The following is a 22,504-nucleotide window of genomic DNA, read 5'->3' as shown; positions in this document are numbered from 1 at the left end:
AAAAACTTTATGTATAAATTGGGCAGCAAATCCTGGACTGGTGTTACCTCTTCTAGAAACCAGGCACGTCTTTAATTTCCTGACTTACTTTTCCTTTGCTCCTCGCTGGAAAATGCCATCCTCTTTGGGTGTCTGCAAAACACCCAAAAATTGCCACCACCTGCATTTTCCTCGGAGTTTGTGAGGTTCTGCAACATGAGGCACAGTGTTTTACTTCACTGGGAGCATTCCTCTTCTACACTAGACAAACGTCCGGGCTGTAAAATCCTGGACGTTCTTCTCACGGCCACCTGCCCTCCCTCAGCTCTCCTGCCCTGAGCGCCCTGAGGGCAAGTCCCGCCACCAAACCGCCCCTCGGGCCGCACCCGGGCAGCTTTTCACTTCTCTCAGCAGCCTGAGGGCTCCTGAGGGTGTCACCTTTGGCGCAGCTTTATGGCGCAGCTTTCTGTGGGAGGATGTGAACATTCAGAGTTCTTTAGTCTCTGTTTTAAGACTGTAAGGTAGTCGGGAAATTATCGCTTCATGTGCTGAAGAAATAGCAGAGGCTGTGTTTGTTACACTCCGCCGCCTGGGTCCTGAGGCGAGAAAACAGCACTGCTCCCCACCTCACATTAACACACCACCGGGACGGCCCCGGCTCGCCTCCTCCCGTGGGCGGAGCCGCTGTGGGGGGAGCGGTTCGCCATCTTGGGTGCCCCCGCCCCCTGGCGCCACGTGACGCGGGCGGCCGCCATCTTAGGCTGCCCGCGCGGCCGGGTGGTCACGTGCGGCGGCGCTGAGGGGACGCGGGGCCGGGCCGGGCCGGGCCGGGCTGTGGGCACCATGGGGCAGTGCGGCATCACCTCCTCCAAGACCGTCCTCGTCTTCCTCAACCTCATCTTCTGGGTGAGTCCGCCCGCGCCTCGCTAGGGATGGGGCGGCTCCGGGGTTCCAGGTCGGAGCCTGGCCCCGAGAGCGCTGCGGGCCTCGCTCAGGAGCCGGGAGCCCCTCCCACCTCCCCATACGGCTTCAGTTCGTATTTGAACTCTTTATGTTAAACGGGCGTTCTCAGCCCCTTCGCGGGGTGTGGGGGTTCAGTGCTGGGCGCAGCCCCTTCCCTCGCCGTCCTTCCCCCGAGCTCCAGGGCGGGGGGGAACTGAACCCGGCTCTGAAGGCTTAACGAGCATTAGGGAATCTGTTGTGTAAGCGAATACAGCTTCTCTGTCTTGAGTTATCGAGCTTCTCAGGTCTCTGGCAGTTTAATTTCTGTAGCCAGTTTCAGTTTTGTAGCGCTCTTCTAGCCATCTCGGGTTTGGCGTCCGCCGCGGGACATCCCGAACGCTTGGCGGGGGATACGGGGCACTGTTTCCTTCTGCTGCCGGTAACACCAGTTCAGGACGGACGTATTTATGTATTTATGCTCCGTGTATTCCTCTAACCGCGGTAGCATTGTAGTATTTATGCATCGCTGAAACCTCCCACAGTACAGTGACAGTAAGACAAAAGCTTTACAAAAGGGGGACAGTAGGTTGCTGTAAATTACTTTTTTCTGGATGTTCGTACAGACTCTAGCTTGGCATTGTGTTCACTGTAATAATTGGCTTGTCAGAACAGCGTAACTCTTAAATAGGTGAAATCAAATAAAAGTCTGTAGGTTTTAAAGAATTCTCATTGTGCATTTAGGTACTGCGGTTTTCCTGCTCTGATTCTAGCTCCAGGAACAGAATGTCTGTTGCCCCAACTGTTCAGCGATTTCATCTTTGGAAGAGTAATAGTGGGCAACAAACTGTTGGAACATAAAAGTGTAGCTATATATAGTTGCTTCATTTACTACTGAAAGTTATTTAAAACATTACTGGCGTTACAGGATGACTGTTCTTGTCTGAATTTTTACAAAGGAGTGCTCCTTAAGGTTGCCTGGAAATGAATCATGGTCAGGGAAAATGAATATCTGTGCATTCTTACCGGGATTTGCCCGTATAGCTGTTCTGGGAGAGGAGCAGTGAAGGTGAGGCATATTTGGCCTTAAGTGGTGCAGATTAGAAGTCTGCAATTCTGGCTGAGGTGCACAGGCTCCATTCTTTCTATTTAAAGTAAAAAGCAGTGACATCAGTCTCTTAATGCAGCAGTAGGGTTCTGCTTTGTTGGGTGTGGCTTTTTTACATGCATAGTTGCAAGTGGCATTTTAAAAGCTCTGTAAGGGCTCCTACGTCATGCTCAAAAGTTTTTGCCTGGACATAGTTTTTGTGAGTTGCCTTCTTGATGGCACTTGAAGTAGATTTTTCTGGAGCTGCTGATAGAAATGAGGATAAGTTCTGTGTGCAGCTTCTCCCCCACTCCAGAAGCTCAGTGATAGGTATTGTTCGTTGTCTGCTGCATTTAGTAATTTAATTACATGTTGGAATTGGCAGTTATTCATCTCATACAGTGGTGGGGTCAAAGCGATTTTGTGTAATGCTGAACTTCGTGCTTTACAATTTTTGATTACTTTTGAGACAAACTTGGCTTAATTTAAAATGGACAAGGCTGTATTTAGATAAGACATACTTCATGTCAAATTAAAATGTAACCAAGCTTGTATTCTGTAAACCACCTCCAGCCTAAGAAGTCAGCTTGTGCTGATGACTTTTTGGCAGATAAGTGACTGGGTTGCTTGTGTTGGAACAACCTTGCAGCTCATCAGCTACATGCAGAATGATGCAGGCTTTCTGAAAGTGAGAGTTACAGAAAACAGTGATTTTCCCTTTCACAAGCCAGAGTCAATAGCTCATTTGCTGACTGAGCTGTGTATGTTGACATGTGGTGCTCATCTAGTTGGCAGTGTAAGTGCTTCTGTGCTCTTACAGAAATCTTTTGCTTGTCATCCTTGTGTAGTTCCAATATTGATAATTAGATCATTTGGATTTCCAGAGACTTGACAATAGACAAATGCCTATAATTGGTCAAGTAACTACGAAATCGCCTTTAATTGCCTTTGTAACTTTCTCTCCCTCCTTAAGGTTTCATACACCAGTCCTCTGTGTTATCACTGTCTTCATGGTCACCTGTAGGAATAGCAAGCTGTGACTACAGAGTGGGTTATAACTTCCCCCCCATGTCCCGTCGGTCTCTTGCTCGTGGGAGGATGCAAATGTTCAGAGAGACTTTATATCTGTCTTATGACTGAGAAGTTCAGAAAATTATGAGTGCTGTGAAGAAATAGCAGAGATATATATTGTTATACTTTGGAGTCTTAGTTCTAACTTTTATAAATTACTTTCAAGTCTGAAAGAGACAGATCAGACTTTATGGACAGGTAACAGCTACTTACCATCCACTGCTGCTGATTTCAATTCTCCGAGTTCATCTCGTTTTGAAGAGTCTTGTGCTACTTGTTAAATTTTAGTTGATGCCGTAAAACTTCATTTATTGTCTTGTGAAAACTTCTTTCTGCTGTGTAAAATTCTTACATTAACTACTTTCATATGTGTCAGTAGTGCGACAGGATTTTTATTTTTTAAAGAAAATAGGCTGTGGCAGCTGCCTAAAAGCAGGGCAGGTGCTAGTTTATTATGTAGAAAGCTGAATGAACTTTACTCACCTTGCCACATTTTTGGTGCCACATTTTGATAGTTCAGCTGAGTTACATTTGCAAGGGGTGTTGAGCATTGAGTGCATCTTTGGTAGGTGCCAAATTGCCTTTAAAATACAGTTCTGTAAGAAAACAATACCATGACTGGTAGTCATAAAGAATAGCAGAATGTAAATTCTGTGTGGAACACGAGCTTGAGTTTTGGGTAATTTGTCAAAGAGTCCTTTGTATTTTTGACCTTTACCAAGAAATGGATTGATACGAAGTATCAGTTAAAACTTACCCTCCTTAGACCAGGGAATACTGATCTAATTAATATGTTTCTTAGTGTCTGGTTCCTATGAGTAAATTTTTGAGTAGATATGAAAAATGACAAAGGAAAACCAATCCTTCAGTTGACCTTTACCTTAAATTTGCACAAGATTTATTTGGTCAGCTGGTGTCTTCTTTTAGGGGATGCTGAGTACTTTAAGGAAGGGTATTGGATAGGAAGTAATTGTGATGTGAAGGACAATACAGCTTAGCAATTAAGTAATACAACTTCTGGTACATATATCTTCATATTCAGCAAGATTTTTTTTGTTACCTTGGTGAAATGTTGATAATTACTAATTGTAAAAAAAAAAAAATACATATATATCTATATATAAAATAAAATATTTGAGAATAGCATGTTCTTCAGGAAACCTCCTAAATTTACAGTCTGCATAATTTTGAAAGAGGAAGAAATATATTTACCTGCAACAAATACCTAAAGACTGCTGTCAAATGTGTTTGTGTGCCCTTAATTTAAGGCTTCATGGGGTGACTTGCATAATTCAGTTGAAACTGGTTTGAAGAGGAGATGAAGACAACAAAAGTGCTAAGGAAATGTTTTCAGTCTTAGTTTAGTTCCTAGGATAAAATGATAAAATATTCAGAGTTCCATGTGGTCTTGCTTCAGAAAAGGGAATCTGTCTAATGTGCTTTGACAGCCTGCTCTACTAAAATAGTGCAGATATCCTGTGCTTGCTAAGATTTTTATGTTTCACTTCTGTGTCCTTCTCTTTGAAAAAGAGAATGAACTCTGCTTCTACAATACTTTCAACTCAGTAGTTACAAACTGCTTAGGTTGTCCTTGTAGTATTTAGCTGGCTTGAAATCATTACTTTGACAGTTCATTTGACTAAGCTGTTATAAAGCATTCTTGGTATGATTGTTTAGAGAAATCTCAAGTCTCTACTTCTGTAGAGCACAAATACTTTCTACACATCTGTTCTCCCTGCACAGCTTGGGTGTGCTCAGCACAGTGCAGTGACCAGAGTATGGGAAATGGAGGATTTTCTTAGAGGAACTGCAGCAGTCAATGTGTATGTGATGTTTTTGGGGATTTCTGGTAGAAAAAAAGCTAAGGAAAATGAAGCAATGGGAAAATTCATTCAAACTCAGTAGTAGAAAGGAAGATTAGAGTTCACCTTCTCTTACCCAGAGCAATAAGCCTAGTAATTTCTCTAGTTTATTGTGGGCTTGAGAATAGTAACTGCTCTGGACTTTACAGCAAACTTCTAGAGAGTTCTTTGGTCACCAAAGGCTCTAATTGATGGATGATCCCAAAGGTAACTTTGCAGGGTCTCCTTGACCAAAGTCCTTCTTTCTTGAAAGACAGTTGCTTCTGGATGTAAAAATGGAATGTTTTCTGCTTCTGCTACTATGGTAGTGTGAAGCATGTGTATCCTTCAGGATTGGCAATGGTTTGGAATCCTGTGCATTAAAAAAAAAGTTATTTAAATTAAAGAATTGGGCTTTAAAACTCTCGAGTGTTGTGCCCTCTGAGTGATTTTTCTTAAAATATTGAATCTGAATTTTCAGATTGCAAACATGGCCCAGGTCCTGAATTTTAGTAATAAATACTTTTATTTGCTTTTAAGCCACATGGTAGTGTCATTCATGTTTCTTTACAGGATGAGTTTCAGGTCTTTGCCTGGGATTTTTCAGGATTTTTGGCATCTGGTCTTGCACTTAAAAGACCTAATACCTAACAAAACCAAGTTGCAAAGCTAAATGTGATGCCTTTGAATAGTACAAGAAATCTGTAATATCACTTTACGTTGTGAACTTTGAAGCACAAAGTGATCGTCATTGTTCTCCTGCAGAGCAAGAAGTCTGGGAACAGTAGAGCAGCAGCTCAAGTTACAGCCCTGGTGACTAAATAGGTGTAAAAGAGAGGCTGTATTGTTAACTTGGCTTCTAAAGAGGTTGAAGACTGCAGATGCACTTCATCTTGTAATTAGTGGCACTTCAAATATGTACTGCCAAATGTAAAAGCAGCCTAGCTGAGCCTTTTGCTTTAGCCTAAAAAGCCTTTGAATTGGAGGTGTTCAGGCACAGAATTGGATGTGGCTAGTACAGACAGTAGTCTGGCTTGCTTGAATTTTACAGAGCTTGCTTGTTTTCTAAGCCTTTAAGATAGTTTTAACTGTGTTATGGAGCTGAATGGAATTGCTGTCTTTCTTTCAAAAGACTTTATAAGACAGTTATAGCCCAGTGTTCAAGTTAAATTATCACTGATGAGAACAAAGAGAAGAGTGTCAGAAAACCACTGACATTGGGTTCTAAGCTGGTTCTGCATCAGTTTCAGGAAGCAAAGAAAATATCGAGTGTGGATGTGTTTGGGAGGGGAGTGGAGAGAGAGATACAGTGCAGGGAAGTGCTGAAAAGACTGTAAGAGAAATAAACCCCAGAGAGATCTTGCTGGGCCTTTGAGGTAAAGGAAATGAATTTTGAAGAACAGAAACCTAAAAGAAAGACTTAAATTTTTTGTCATCCCTTTTTTTATTGCAGTAATCAGGCTATAAGTACTCCAGTGTTGGAAAGGACCAAAAATGTCAGAAGTACCTTAGAAGTCAAATAATGGAGAAATGTGGAAAAACCACTTGTTCAGGTACTGTTCTAAGAACTCCAAAAATTTGGAGTCAGACTACAATAGCTGTGTTCCTGCTTGTGGGTAGGAAATGTTCAGGAGCTGGTATGCAGGGACAGAACTAACTGTAGACTCTCATAAATCTGTTCTGGAGTAGACTTATGTTTTGTTTTTTTAACAAGCATGTTAGAAAGGCAGTGAAACAAAGATATATTCACATTCAACATGAGAAAAATAATGGACATGTTGGGAAGATGGTCCTAGGACAGGATCCAGACAGAAAAGCTGAGGGTCTGTTAGTGTAAAAGACTTTTTTCTTACTTTTTCCTTAGGTTCTTTTTATCAAAGGTGATGTAGATGGTCTGTCAGAAAATATCATGGGTGTAGTTAAAAATCCCATGCTTGAAAGATATTTTCATAGTAGAGTGAATAATTGGTTTAGAGTGGTGTCTGTGTTGCTATCAACATTTACCAATCAGCAGTAGCAAAGTTGGCAGCAGTAGGAATTTATAAGTAGGTGTCCTTACCAAAAATGTCAAATGCTCCTCTTGCCTAATTGAATATCAGCTGTGTTTTCTCCTAAGATACAGTACTTTGCTGCTACCTTCATTTTCTTGTTCAGAGAGTATGTGTTTCTCTTAAAACAGTGAATAAAACATTCTAAAGGGACAAATACTATTCTTCGGCCAAGTTAATTGAAACAGTACCACAAAAGAAATTCAGAACTTCTGCTGTGTGTTCTGTTAGGGTCCCAAAGTGAAGAGAATTCCATAGCAAGGTGAAGAGTAAAAGTATGAACATACAAGTGTTGATCAGATCTCTTTGGCAGTAACATTATTAGGGTGGTGTAAGGGAGCATTTGCTTGTAAATGAAGCCACAGTGTTCATGGTTGATAAATAAATGATCAACGGAACAAGTTTAACTATCTTACACTCATCTTAGGTAGCCACAGTTTTGGCTTTCAAGCTGCTGCAATGTGTGAGCATTACTGAAAACATGAAAACAGTTCTTGGTGTGTGTTTGCAGCCTCCTTGGAAGACAAACAAACTAAATCCCTGAAACTGTTTCAAGGTGCAGCTAGACAGTGTACAGCCTTGTACCCCTCAGGGCTTGTGAGAGGTGAAAGCTGACTTTGTGAAACAGCCATGAGCTTAAGAGGCTGTGTTACAGCAGCCCAAAGACTATTCAAAGAACTTTGATTTTTAACTGAGTTTTCCTAGAATGTGTTGAGTGATACTTATCATTGTGTCATTGGATCTTCCAGTTTTCCCTCCAATTCTTTGCATAATTGAGCTTTTAGTAATTCCATAGAGGTTCCAGCCAAAGCAGTAAAATCAGTCTTTCTGAACTGTGAGAGGTCTTCATGTCTTAGAAACTTGCTTCTGATGAAAAAGATATTGAATTGCTCAAGCCTTTTGCAATGAGCTGTCTTCATTGACTGTACTTTGATACCAGTGTTTTTAAAGGTTAATTCATCCTAAAATAAGAGTGTGCTGCTTCAGGTTCAGAACTATGAGTTAGATGCAGACGACTGTAAAAGGACGTGTGAATGCTGAATAACCAGTCATGTCCCTAGAACAGGCATGTGACCTGGCACAGATTCAGGAAATGCTACCACCTCTATTCAGAGCATTGAGCAGATTAAGTTGGCGAATTCCTCCTTCAAGCCCTGTTTATCAAAGACTTGTTTGAACTGTGTGCAGTTCATATATTTGGCTTCCATTTAATGATAGGAAATACAAGATTGTAAACATGGTAGTTTTATATTCATTTGTCTTAGACTTGAGCGAGTTTGGACTTTGCAGGTTTTCTGTTTACTCTGCAGGATGGTAAACATTGAGATGTGGATTATGACTTTTTTTAAGTTATCCTTGTGTCTATACAGACTTTGGGTTCCTTAGATGATTCCTATTTTTGAGATAGATGGTTTAAGCCCGTGGTACTATTTTAGGTAATTTGGGATGGGTTGTTTGGTTTTGGGCAGGGGAGAGTCCATTGGTTTGATGTGTTGTTTTGTTTTGTTGTTTGTTTTTTTTTTTTTTTCTTCAAAAAGCACATGTATTCAACTTTATACTTGGTTTGCAACAGGTGATAAATGTGCATTTAACTGGTGCAACCATGGTCAAGATAGACCCCACACTTTGCATGGGTAAAACTGTCTTATCTGTTGCAGTGTTTATATGTTATTTATATCGGTGGATGACACTGTACTGTCTGCTGAGGCCTCGTGTTGGAACTGCAGAGCTCCAAAGAGGGAGGGACCTCAGGCCAGTGCAGTCCCATTGACTGAGCACCTCTGGGCAGTCAGCCCAGGAACTGTACTTGTCTTTCTGCTTTCACCCAAAGGGACTCCTCTTACACTCTCCTAAGACTATTCGGCGATGCAAGCCAGAAGGAAGAGAGAGAAAATCATCAAAAGATGGGCAAAAAGGATTGCTTAAAAAGCCCTTTTCTCATCCCAGCTAAAATCCTTCAGAGACCTTCCCCTTTTGTTTTAGAGCAGGCTGAAATAAACACTCAGTGTCCCATGGTTGTGATGTGAAAGGAAAAGGGAGGGCATCTCAACCTTCTTACGTGTAAACTAACTGGATAATGTTGCTGTTTTCATTGTTCTGTGATAGACCAAGTACCTGTTCAAAAACAGTGTTCAGCTGTGGTACATGGGAAAGGAGTTTTAATCTTCATGGCTTTTAAACCTTGTGCAAGCTCCAGCAGGTATCTCTGCTCACAGGACCTTCCTTCCCTGCAGATTACTTGTTGAAGAGATAGCAGCAGTAATTCTGAAGAGTATGGTCACTTCATCACAGAGGCAGGGTCTGTTTCAGAAACACCAGTTCCTCAACATTGTTCAGAAGCAAAACCTAAAGCCCAGTGCTGTCATGGATGATTAGTCATTCTTGTAACATATGTGGAAGGGATTTAATGAAGTCTTCAAACCAGGCAACTTTTAATCTGTCTAAGGGCTGCAAAGGCAATGTTTCTTAAAATGCATGTGCTTCTTGAAGTAGGGAAGGAAAGATGACACCTGTAGACAGATTTGATTTTTTTTTTTTTTTTTAAGGCTAAAGTCCTTTTACTTCAAATGCATTCTTCAAATGTATGTGCTTTTTTGCAGGTTATGATCCAGATTTTTCTTAAACAAGCAGGAGGCCAATTAAATTACAACAAAAGGAGGACAAAGGAATTCACAAATGGTTCTGATTTCAGCTTTGTGGTATATATTCTGTGCCTGATGCCAACCACAGCTGTGGCTTTTCATCTGCCACCTTGTAGCATACCATGTTTCCAACAAGCATTTTAGTTCTTAGAAATAGGAGATTACATCACTGGCCTGCCATTCACAGGCTTCATTGCTAGGCAACAGTTAATGTAATTCCATTGTTCAGTGACACTACTCTGAGTCTTTGCTTTGTGTACAGAAAGTCTGTGTCTGCATTTTGCCATGTTGTACCTAATATGGCAGGGTTTGTACAGATGGATTAGCATTTCAACATCTTCTGTGCAAGGGGACCATTTTGCAGTAGCTTGTTCATTCCTGTGTGGAAAAGATGTCTTGGTCTTCGTTACTGAATTTTCAGTTTTCCCTCCCCTTATATGTACATAGCGCCTCTTATTGGATGAATGTGAGCCTCCTGGATGCCTTTAAGATTCCTGCAGAGTACATAATTACCTTTGCTGCAGAAGGAGAGGTGGAGAGGTCAAATGTATTGCTCAAATCCATGCAGATGATGATACTTTTGAACTGGCTCTTAATATCTTTTTCTTTGACATAGTGTCTCTCTAGCAAAGTGCTGCAGGGAATATTCTGTACATAAAGTAATATTCTGGTAGTGGTTGTGTGCTATTGTTTTCTAGAAAGGAGCTGCAGTAATGTTGCAGAACATCTAGTATGTATTGGCAAACAGGATTGAAATTCTGGATACCTTTTGTCTTGTGGCTTGTCTTGTTCTGTGCCACACTGAACAGGCTTCCCAGGGATGACTTCCAAGACTTGAGACAAAGCTTTGAGCAACCTGGTTTAAATTAATTGTTTTGCACAGGCAACTGGGCTGAATGATGTTTTGGATTGAATTATTGATTGAGTCTGTGACTGTACATTAGCACGATCCAGCCTTGCAGTATTACAGCTACTGGAAGCAGCTCTGTGTGTGTCTGCCCTCCTCCTCACAGTGCAGGGAGGGACTGGTTGTAATGCCAGTGGGTGGGAGCATTGGCTGGAGGCAGCCTGCAGTGTTCTCCCTCAGACTGGAGCTGCACTGTGTCACATTCCAGTTGAGTGAGCTCTGGTATGGATTGGTTTGTAATAGGGACAGTACCCTTTACAGCAAGATGAAATTCCCCAGGTCATAGCTTAGCCATGGCATCTTCTGAGTGCATTGTTTTAGCTTGGCTTTGTATTGGGACATTGGGAAAGCTTGTCATGAAACATTCAGATTATATTGTCCACATTGCAAATTGATGTTTTGTTCTGCAGCAAGTGTGAGGACAGTTAGGAAAGACATTCATAAAGCACAAACTGATAAGGCCCTCATATTTAAAAATAAATGTGTGTTAGTTGGCTCTTCAACAGTTGCCTCTCTGCTCAGCTTAAAGATAATGAAAGTATTGATGTGTTGGGATCTTTGTAATTGTAAGGGAGGCAAGGTCATGGCAGATGGATGTAAGAGCTTTGTCTTACTGGTTAAATCCATCTAGTTGCAGATTCATCCTACATGGCTTATTTTGCAGTAACTTCAAGTTGACTTTTTGTTTGTTGAAAAAGGACCATTTCATACAACAATCCTGAGGACATCAATTTTGCAAGTTTATGGTACATTTCTGTTGGTAGTTGTTTCTGCCTTTTAATAGTTGGTGGTTTGTATTTGTTTCTGCCTGCTTTCTGGTCGGAATCAGATTTTTCCAGTGCCGTGAACCCTTGAGAAATGCTGTTGTTTCTAGCAGTTCATCTTTCTCTAGCAGAGGTTAAAGTTTACAACATATACATCTGTTTTATTCTAACAGTAGGTCGTAGATAGTAACTGGGAAAATTTCTGAGGAGCACTACTTTATGGTGTCTGATAAAATAATTGTTACCTTGCTGAAGGAAGGGCTTAATGTTCCAGGGAACTTAGCACGTTTTTGTGTGGATTGCAGGCAGCAGCAGGCATCCTGTGCTACGTGGGAGCCTACGTGTTCATCACATACGATGACTATGATCACTTCTTTGAAGACGTCTACACGCTAATCCCAGCAGTCATCATCATCGCCGTGGGGACCCTGCTCTTCATCATTGGCCTCATCGGCTGCTGCGCCACCATCCGGGAGAGTCGCTGTGGCCTGGCCACGGTGAGTGCAGGGCTCCTGCAGAGCCTTGGCCTGCTGTGTCTTTGGCTGCCTTCTCTCTTAATACACTCCTAAAATATTACTTAAAGTTTTTTTCTTTATGGCCTGAAAAGTTTTCTGCTTAATTTTGTTAGGAACATCTTGTTTCAATTTTCTGTTCTGAATAAAGGTGTTAAATTAAACAGTTCTAGCAGCAGAAGGCGTCTCAGTTTTACCTTTTTTAGAACTGTGATAATCTCATTAAAAAATGTAAAACCATATGATTAAGTCATAACAGTTTTTTAAATCTCAATTTAATCTGTCGTGGTTGAAAAGCTGAATTGAAGGGAATGAAAAGCAATTCAGGAGTCTTCTTGCTTTAAGTGTTTTGCATCAGGGTTAACTGAGGGTTGTCATAATGACTGATTATTTTCTTCATGGCTTACTGGGACACTTGGTTTACAATATTTTATGCCCTGTGTTTCCAAGTATTTGAATTGTAATTTTGGCTTTGAAAACTAGGTAGGGAAGAAGAGAGGCTGGTATCTAAACTGTTCCCACAGGGGGTTGAGGGCTTTTTTTGTCAAATGCTGTGCAGATTTCTTTAAGCATACTCTTAAATATAGGAAGACAAATGCATAGCTTGCTGTCTTTTCCAGTTGTTAAAGAGCTTAATCTGAAGAAACATTCCCTTAGTCCATCTACCACTCTAAGTAACTGCCTGTGCAGCCTCTTTGATGAGACATTGCTATTTACCTAACAAAGAAGATTGAAAGAAACACTCGATTAAAGACCTGCAGTATGGTATTTTCAGTACTAATGGCAGCTAGACTTGCCTGACTGGACAGCTTATTACTTGGTGAAGCTGTGAACACTGAAGTTTCTTGAATGCATTCTGGGCTCATTCGGTCAATTTAAGTACCTGATTTAATTAACTGTTAAATCAAAACCTTGCCTCAAAAATAAATTGAAATAGACAAATCTACATGGGGACTCTAATTAGGCAAACAACTAGAACTATTTGCACAAATGCTCTTGATTGTATTTTACAGTTTGTGATCATCTTGCTCTTGGTTTTTATCACCGAAGTTGTGGTTGTGGTTCTTGGATACATTTACAGAGCAAAGGTAAGAACTTCTCAGTTTCAGTAAATGTTTCATTGTGAACTCTCACCATAATACAGAAGTGTATTCTTTACTGTGTTTGATTCTGTTGAACTGTAAATGGGAATTTGTTAAGGGAATAAAATCAAATGTCTGAGTGGATTAATTTGTGATATCAGTACTTCAAAATTTAGAACATCAACACAGAGAGCTGTCATGTAGGCAAAAAATTACCTGGAGCATATCATTAACAGTTAAACAGGAGAAGGGAGTTGCAGTAATTGGTACCTTTACATTTTCCAGATGGTCTTCTAGTTTATTTATGGTTTGACTTTGTGAATGATTGAGGCTACACAATGTTTGAACATAGGGCATATTTTTTTTATATGCAATAACTTAAATGCTGTCATGTGTCTTGGTGTGCAAATTAACACTGCATAATAATGAAATAGATTAAATTTGTTAATGTATACTTTCTAGCATTACACAGGTTGTTGACAGGGATTATAGCTAACAAGATTACAACTTTTCCTGCTGTTTGTTTAATGGAATTAAGAAACAGGACCAGAAAAATGAAATTAGATGTGTTTCTACCAGCATAATATGTGTCATAAATATACTACATGGTATTAGAGATGCCACAATATAGCTTGAAGAAATACCTAACTTACACTGTTTACTGGTTTTTGATATGTCTATATCTAAAATCTGGCGGGGGGGGAATAGACCAGAGAAGGCATTTTAGCTGTGACATGGAGCATGTTTGCAGTGTAGGACACCCAGGGATATCTTATCAGTAAGCTGAACTATGTACCATTTGTCTTTGGCCTTTTGTGTCCTATGAACAACACAGGTCTCACTGGTCCAGAATTCTCTCCTTGCTTTCTCCTGCTATCCTAGAACAAATAGTTTGGAAGTAGAAGTGGTGTTTTTGCTTGGGGCCCAGGGAAGGCTGCTTTGAGTAAACAGCTGACAACATGACCTTGAAGTGTTTGTCTTATAGACCTGGTGCAAAATACTTGGTCTGCTTCAACAGAAGTGCTCTACTGGCCATGCTTGAACTCAATGTTTTTCTCATGCTTTGCATTTGATTTCTGGTATCTTGGCAGTTAACTGTGATAGTCATTGGGCATTCTGAAGTTTGTAGTAGGAGTAGACCTTAGAAGCCACTGAGAAAAGCACTACAATTCCCAGGGAGTAGAAAGTGGGTTCTTAAATGTTGATCTGAATGATTTCCTTCTGTTTCAGTTCAGCAGAGCTATACTTGAATATGTGCAGCAATCACCATGGATCTGATCTGCACTAAGCAGTTATCTTACTGTCTTCCATGTTCCCATCTTGAATGGACTTGCTCCTTTTCAGTGAGCAGTATTCTCAGCAGATGCATGGATCTTCCTTGCCCAGCTGTGTGTTCCTGTTGCCTGTCTTTTTTTGATTTGCTGCCATACGGTTTTCACTGCAGTAGGTCATTCAGGGCCAGAGCTTGGGAGAAGAGGGAAGGTAGTCTAGTTTTGGTGGCAGCAGGAGCTTATGTTAAGCTATTTGTGGAAGTCAGTAGTTGAAAACTGAACCTTAAAATTTTGGAAAGGACAGGTTTTGTTAGCAAAAATGGCAATTTTCTAGTACCCTGCAGTATCTAGCATCTTAAACTGTTGTTCCAAGTGCAAGAGAAATAAATTTATTACTAGTGAGCTGAGAGGGGAAGTCTTCTTAGCCTTCTGATTATTTTTTGCCAGGATAAATAAGTCAGCTTTATGCTTTGTTAATTTTGGTCTGTTGTTTCTGACATGGTGTGTATACATCTGTGGGAGCCTTGTTTTGTTTTTTTTAAGGCACATGAATCGTGTTAGAAGTACTTTGTGTTCACTGTACAAACTTCCAAACAGAAGGGAAGATTGAAGTCCTAGCAGTTGTTGGTACCAGGTAACACTGAGCATAATGCCTCAAGAAAGTGGCACTGTGATCTCTTAAGATACTTTTACTGATCTTAGAATCACTTCATTTGCCAGCTTTTGCCTCTGTAAACCCGTGTGCTGATCCTGTTAGGACTGTTTCAGAGTCATGTTGAACATGCCCAGGCCATGCTGAGATGGACTGAGCCGTTGCAGAGCCTTCCAGCTTTGGTCCTTAGCAGTAAAAGTCAGGCTTTTTGGAAGTGCCAGTATGGATTAAACAGGCTTGATTGGTTGAGGACCTGCTGGCTTTTTTCCTCTGGGTGGAGGGGTTCACTCTCTTCATTTTTCGTTAAACCTGCCAAGTTAACTAGAGCTAGTGATTTCTCTTTGGATCTTAGGGAATTTGCATGGTTTTCAGGCATAATGTTGCCCTAATTGAACCACAGGCCAAACTATGCACAAACAAGCACTGAAATAAATTATTTTTAAAAGTATATAACAAATTGAGCAGCTGTTTTGTTATGATTTGGAGTTGTAAATCAAATTAGTTAAATCATCAAACAATTGATTTTAAACTGGTCTGAAACAAGTTGCCTGTGCAGGCTAAATTGACATTTATGCATACCTATCTTGAAATAGGCAGCATTCTTGAGGAGGGGGTGGTGGTGGAATTCAGCTTGTGCTATTGCTGAGAAAATTCTTCCATTAAAGTATTTAAAGGAATGATGTGTTGACAAGACCTTCCTACTGTAGCTTGCAAATCTGAAGGATATGCATGCTTACTGCTCAGTCCTAAAATTACATTCCTTGCAGATAATTCCTGTTGAATGTGATAGAAAAAAATCTAATCAGAGCAAATCTTAAAATTGCACACATGTTTATCTACACTAAACTGTGCGTTATCTAAGTAATATTTTACAGTAAAATATAGTACTTAAAAGGTTCTAGTAAGATTTCCTCCAAACTGTGCATCATGGAATACTTTTGAGGGGGTAAGTGATGGTTCTTGAGTGGCATCCATTTCTAACACATGTACTTGACAACATCTTGACTGATTTGCAGTAGTTCTAATACCCATTGCAGTAAATGTTGCTACACACAATGTACTGCCCTCAGCCTTCCTCAGGAAGGCCTGGGACACTGGGGCTGAACAGAGCTTGGTCACTGTAGGGTCAGCCAAAAGGCATCTTGTAGAATTTATTTATCTGTGCTTCAACCAGAAGAGTAGGTGGTATGGCTTAGTACCTTTTGATCCCAATATCCTTGTAGTCCCAAGGGGAATGAGTTAACCCAGGTGGTTATAATGGTTTTGGTTTGGAACCTTGACGTAGAAAGGTGAGTGCATGCTCTTATTGAGAGTCCTTAACTTCATGAAATATCTGTCACAGTGTCACAGGGAAAGCACATTCCTTTTCCAAGAGACAGTGCAAAGCTACTTTGCCTAAAATCTGGAAGGTAGCTGCCCGGATTTTCCTTCTCCCTTAGTGGCAAGCTGGCAACATCTTTGCAAAAGTCAGGTCCAAACTTTAGGAAGCTGTACCACTGAATTGTGTGATTTCAGATGATGGGGAGTTACCTTGTTTTCCTGAAATGCTGTAGCTGGAAGCAAAATAATGTTACCTAACCTGTGCTCCTTCTGCTGGTGAGCTAATACAGATGCTTTCCTACCCCTTCCTAGGTGGAGGATGAAGTTGATCACAGCATTCAGAAAGTATATAACAGATACAATGGGACAAATCCTGATGCAGCCAGTCGTGCTATTGACTATGTGCAGAGGCAGGTGAGATGGCAAGATGTGCTAATTTTTCACTCCTTTCTGTCATTAAAACACGGATGCTGCTGCTCTGCTGCTTGTGTAGATGGTCTTCCCCCGTTCTGACAAATCTGGGAAACTGCTGAATGGACAATAAATAGCTTAACTCGGTGAAAATTAATATTATGATAATGCTCATTTTATATAATTAGCTATCTATCAATCTGTGCTTGTATTCAAATATGTTGTACTTAAGTATTTTTCTGCAACAAAACATAATATACTTGTCTTCTTGGTATTGCAGTTAGAACTGAATTCTTTACCTGTCTGATTTTCCAGCTGCGCTGCTGTGGGATCCATAACTATTCAGACTGGGAGAGTACTATCTGGTTCAAACAAACTAAAAACAACAGTGTGCCCCTCAGCTGTTGCAAAGCAGCCCTCAGCAATTGCACTGGCAGTTTGACCCGCCCCATGGACCTTTACTCGGAGGTAAGGCAGCCACAGCGTGAACTGGCACAGCCACATGCTTTTGCTGGCAATTCCTTTTCTCTGGGGGAAAGCAAATCTTGGGTGTATTTGCTTTAGCAGAAGGTAGATATGGTTTCTTGCAGGAGGGGAATCCTCTCTCTCCTCTTTTCCTCTGTGAGTAATTTTCATCTAATTACTTTCTTTTAGTGTTAGCATTACTTTTCTGCCCTATGTGATGCTTTTGAGGGGGTTTTTTGTGTGTCTAAATATGGTTGCCGGATTGATACATAAGAAGCCTACTTCTTTCAGGGATGTGAGGCTCTGGTTGTAAAGAAGCTTCAGGAGATCATGATGTATGTCATCTGGGCAGCACTAGCATTTGCTGCTATTCAGGTAAGAGAATGTTCTTTATTTGCTACCTGCTTTCAGACGAGATCTAAACTGCAGTACAGATAATTACAGGTATGCACATAGAGATATTACACTTTAACACAGTACTTCCCACTGCTCTGTGGATGTATGTTCTGTTAGAGCTGAACAGTCAGTGTTAGATGCAGTAATCCGTTCTGATGTAAATGGTAAATTATTTCATGAAAAACTTAATTATCTAGGTATTAACTGTCTTAAATGTCCCCTGGTGGCATTTAACACTTGAAGAATTTGCATAGTGTTTAATTTCCAATTTGTAAACAGCTCATTCTTCATGCTGTTTTAGAGGTACAGCAGCTGAACTATGCTTCATGGTGTACAAATGTCAGGACTACCCAGGAGATACACCAAGGTTTTTGATAATGTGCTCTGTTTGTGTACAAGTAGTTACCCTGGTCATATAAAGGTAACTGAGGAAATAAACTAATGTGTATAGTAGTATTTGTTCAATTTTAAGGAAGAAATAAAAGACTATCACGGTCTCCCAAACATATTTGTAAAATTGAAATTTTGGGTGCTCATCTGCTGGCAGACTTAGTACATTAATGACATTATTTTCAGACTGTGCCTATGCTATGATCGCTGAGTAATGTAGTACATATGCTGAATCCCAGGAGACTTAAAAAGTAATTTCAGAGTTACTTTAGTATTCTTTAATAGCATTTGAATTAAAAAGACATAACCTGTCAAGTCGGACAATTTAAGCACTTTTGTTTTCGGAAGCAGCTTTGAGCCAGATTGTAAGTTTGAAGATAATCTTTTGCAAAGTCCTGTGGAAATAGAGTTCCCTTTATATTTCAGTGCTATAAAGTACTCATAGTGATAGACTATATACAGTCATGTTGAACTATTCAGGCCCAGACTACTTTAGCTGTGGAACTTCAGATTTGGTGAGATCTCTGTTCAGTCTCCTGAAGGGAAGGTATAGTTTTAATTGTCTTTCTCAAAATGTCAGTTGTTAAAGCAATACTTGTTTGAACAATGAAATGTATTTGTGTACTGAAAATTAATGTCTTTATCACAACCATAGTTACTATGATACACTTTTTTTCTGACATAAAAAAAAATCATCTTAGGAAACTGACTGAGGTGAATCCCAAGAGGAGGCATTATTCCTAGTTTTGGAGTTTGAAGGTTGATGAACAGGTCTGCTCCAAAGTGCAGCACAGTTGTAATCCTTTCTGGCCCTGGCCCAGAGTTTCTGACACGTTTGCAATGGCAGTGTGGCTGCTCGCACCCTTCTGTTCAGACTGTTCTATTATTTATCTCCTGAAATTTGAGACATCAGTTCTGACATCTTTGTCTTTGCCATACAGAATTCAAGCATGTACTTGGCCCAGTTCTCAGCAGAATGGTCTGTGGGTTAACTGAAAGGGACATGGAATGTGAACTTTAGCACATGGCTGTAATTTGGGTCATACCCCGTAAACTTAGAGGAATAATTGTTTTTCTCACCATTTGGTGGATTTTGCTGCACAGTTCCCTTTGGACAGATTATTTTGTTATGCAATGAGGCTGTTCAAAGTTCATTACCTCTAATAGCCTATAGTCAACAAATTTAACCTTCAGTAATTGCTTTAAAATTAAAAGACTGAGAAGAATATTTTTGCAAGGCTTGAAATTTATGAACAACTTAGTACTTTCTGTATAGAAGTAATTTTTAGTATGTTCATGTTTCAGTTACCATGGGGATCTTCCAGTGTGCAGTAATTCCCTGGTCCCAGCCATAATGACAGCGCAGAACTATTAATAGTTAGGAAGCAAACTGAAGGGAGCAAAGGCACAGCTTTTGTGGTTGGTGATCATTTACATATATACAACCAGTGAATTTTTGTACGAAATTGATTTGGGGAAAGATTGAATGTAGTTATTACTAGCAGGAAAATTAAAACCAAAATTAATAAAAAAAACCTAAACAAACCTCCTGAAAGTAGGAGATGTCTAAGTTTTCCTGAAAGCTGTTAAAGAGGAGGATGCATGGATCCTTCCTCAAAACAGACGTCTAAAATAGCTGTTCACAATATTAAACAGCAACCAAGAGAAGCAGACTCAAATGCCTTAAAATGTTTAGAGGTGCTAGCATTTTTTTTAATGACATAATAAATAATGTCTGTAGAGAGCATTGAGATATGTGAGTCACTTCTGTGTTTATGGTGAATTCTAGGAATATGCTCAGCAGCCTCCTAAAGGACAAAAATGGTTTAAATAGTAACTCAGAAGTTAATTGCATGAGGTTTTGCTATAGTACCTGAATGTTTGAGATTTCACACAACTCTGTATAAATGAAATGTCTTGAGTGAGTCATTGAACAGGGTTGTCTTTGTGCAAATAACTGTAAATGTTCTGGATTTACTTTTATTCATTTGATGTACGTGACTAGAGCGAATTCTAGCAAAAGACTAAAGGAAGTGCTGCTCTACATCACGCTTCATTTTATCCTGGCTTTGAACAACAGAGAAGTTTTTGTACTTGCAGGCTGTGAGACTTCTTGAAAGTTCTGTAGCCACTGGCAACTACCATAAACTCTCCATTTTAAAAGTCTAACTAAAGTGGGTTTAATTGTAGATATTCCCTCCTCACTTAAAATGGCTGTGTCCATGACCAGTCATTCTTCATGTAACTTGTTTCCTCATGCTCTGACATGAACTTACCAACCTGAGCACCCTGATGTTTCTGCTTATTGCAGGAGGGCTTGACTGGATGGCCTTTAGAGGTCTGTTCCACCCCAAACTATTCCATGATTCTATGATAACATATTTAGGAGTCAGTCTGTGAGCTGGAACAGTCTGAGTAAGAAAGGTGCTGTTTTTAATGACAGCTGAAGTGTCATACCTGTATTACTCTCCATATGCTTTTTTAACCTGTGCTGGTTTCTGCTATAGATCCAAAGTGGATAATGCACTGCAGACAGGGAAAAGTATTGATCTTTACAACTTGTTCCTTTCCAGGAAATGAAAAGCTCATACTAGAATTCCATCATGCTTCTTCCTAATCACTGCTTATTTAGATTTAGGGTTTTTAAACATTCTTTTTTCAGTCTTTCAGCAGACTGGAGTACTATATCGTATGTACCATCATTTAGTTTTAAAACATGCAGACATCTGATGTTTGCATTGGCCTGTATTTTAAAAAAGTCGGTAACTCTGCTTTTCTCCCAGGACTATTTTCACTGGGCTTTGCTGTATCAAAGAGGAAGATCTACACTTGATTGTCTGCTCACCCATTTCGTTCTTATTTGCTTTCTGTCCAAGGGGGTTTTTTGTGATGTATTTTTGGAGTGGGCTCTTTTTTAAGAAATCAAGTTACCTTCAGAGTGGTGCTTTATAGTCCAGAGACAAGACAGGAGCCTCCTGAAGTATGTGCATCTGTGAATAAACTTACATGCATTCAGCCACATCAATACAATCTCATACTTTACTAGAAGCTATTCCTAGTTACTGTAGACCACAGAACACAACACTACACTTGCTATTTTTTAGTAGGTACAGTCTTCTACCTTCAGTAAACATGCAACTTCTTTAAAATATCATGCCCTGTATCCCTGATTATTCATGTGGTTTAAGACTTGTAAGTGGACACAGGGTGGTCATACCCTAAATCCTGGCAACCGTGCCAGCACAGTTGTAGTACTGTGAATTTTAACATGTCTAAATGTGAATTACTTGCCTTAGACTTAAACTTTCTAATGTGATGCGTTCACAGAGACTTTTATGAAACTTCTTTCAAAAGCCCATTCTCATCATAGCAGTTAAGCTGATGCGTTTGAATTGCACTTGGATTTTCCATACCAGATATAATATCTAAAAATCTGTACCTTTCATTAAAAAACATTAGGAGTTTCTTCCATCTGAATCTGAATTATTGAGGCAGAATGCAAGTGGCTGACCAAATAAAAGTTCTGTTTTACATGTACAGGATAATACTGTAAAGAAAATGAGACTGAAGTTTGTGGCCCTTGCAGTTTGCAGCAGGAGTCAAGGCTCTTTCAGGAGCTACTGTTTGTTGCCATTTATGTTAATTCCAGTGTTGAAGCAGTGCTGACAGTCTGTGCTGAGGTTGAGTCTCTACCTTCCTTGTACTTAAGCTTGCTCTGTTTTTTTCTCCCTAGCTGCTGGGCATGTTGTGTGCCTGTATAGTTCTATGTAGGAGGAGTCGAGATCCTGCCTACGAGCTTCTCATTGCTGGTGGAACCTATGCCTAGAAGAGAACTCCAACATGCAGTTCCATCTTCCCCCACTTCTGTGGAAGGTGAATAGGCCAGGTTTACTTCCATGGCTTTCTTGCCCCAAGCATACCTTTCAGACATGAGGGCAGCCACACTGTGCACTGGTGATGGGCAAAACAACAGCTTTACACAAACCCATATAATTACCTGTGACTTTCACTGTTTTAGCCAGCTATTCATGTATCTAAATGTTTTAGTATGCTAGTAAACTTTCTAATTTCAGAACCATTTGCAAGTTTAAGTGTAATTTGGTTGATATGAAAGTCAAAGGATGTGTGCCTACTTTGGTAGATTACCTCTAAGCATTAACTTACTGATTCTTGCATATAGAGAGAGGATGTCTTAAACCTTCACTACGTGGAACTTTTCTGGCCAAAGTTGTACAAAGGAAGCCAGCTGTATTTAATTTGAGAAGAAAAAAAATGTTTTAAACTTGCCCCTCACCAGTGTCACTTTTAAAAAAGAAAAAAAACCCCTAAGTCCAGTACACTTTATATATAATGAAATTGTGAAAAACAAAACAAAAAACCCTAACCAATTTTAGGATTATGTGACTGCAGTTTTGACCTTCAGAGATCCAGTCTTTCAAACATTAGTGGTTTAAAATACAAGCTGGCTTTTCAGGAGTATAATGTATGCACTACTGTTCTATAATGAAATATTTCATTTTTCTATGAAGAGCATTTTATGTGTTGAGTGAACTGTTAGACTGTAGACTTTCAATTGGTTTGGAAACAATGTAGCCATGTAGAGTAGCAAAGTAGTATGTGAAAGTGATCTCAACTGTAAATAGTCAACCTGATTAAATAAATCTCTATATCCTCCCTATAAACATGTCTTGTTTTCTCTTTAACATTCTAGCGTATTTGGTCCAGTG

The 22,504-nt window shown here is 40.0% G+C and overlaps 1 protein-coding gene across 1 annotated transcript; it reads left to right on the top strand.

Annotated features, from left to right (window-relative positions):
* The first annotated feature begins 736 nt into the window (after positions 1-736).
* Positions 737-22,459, top strand: TSPAN3 (tetraspanin 3). The gene is made up of 7 exons (XM_083870975.1): positions 737-885; positions 11,584-11,775; positions 12,804-12,878; positions 16,428-16,529; positions 16,842-16,994; positions 17,283-17,366; positions 21,511-22,459. The coding sequence occupies exons 1-7, from the start codon at positions 823-825 to the stop codon at positions 21,601-21,603; spliced, it is 762 nt and encodes a 253-aa protein (XP_083727101.1). The 5' UTR covers positions 737-822; the 3' UTR covers positions 21,604-22,459.
* Positions 22,460-22,504: the final 45 nt, after the last annotated feature.

The sequence above is a fragment of the Zosterops lateralis genome, assembly GCF_965231275.1.
Source record: "Zosterops lateralis genome assembly, chromosome: 13".
NCBI lineage: Eukaryota > Metazoa > Chordata > Aves > Passeriformes > Zosteropidae > Zosterops > Zosterops lateralis.
Note: the sequence above shows the minus strand (reverse complement) of the source record. Positions and strands in the feature narration are given on the sequence as shown.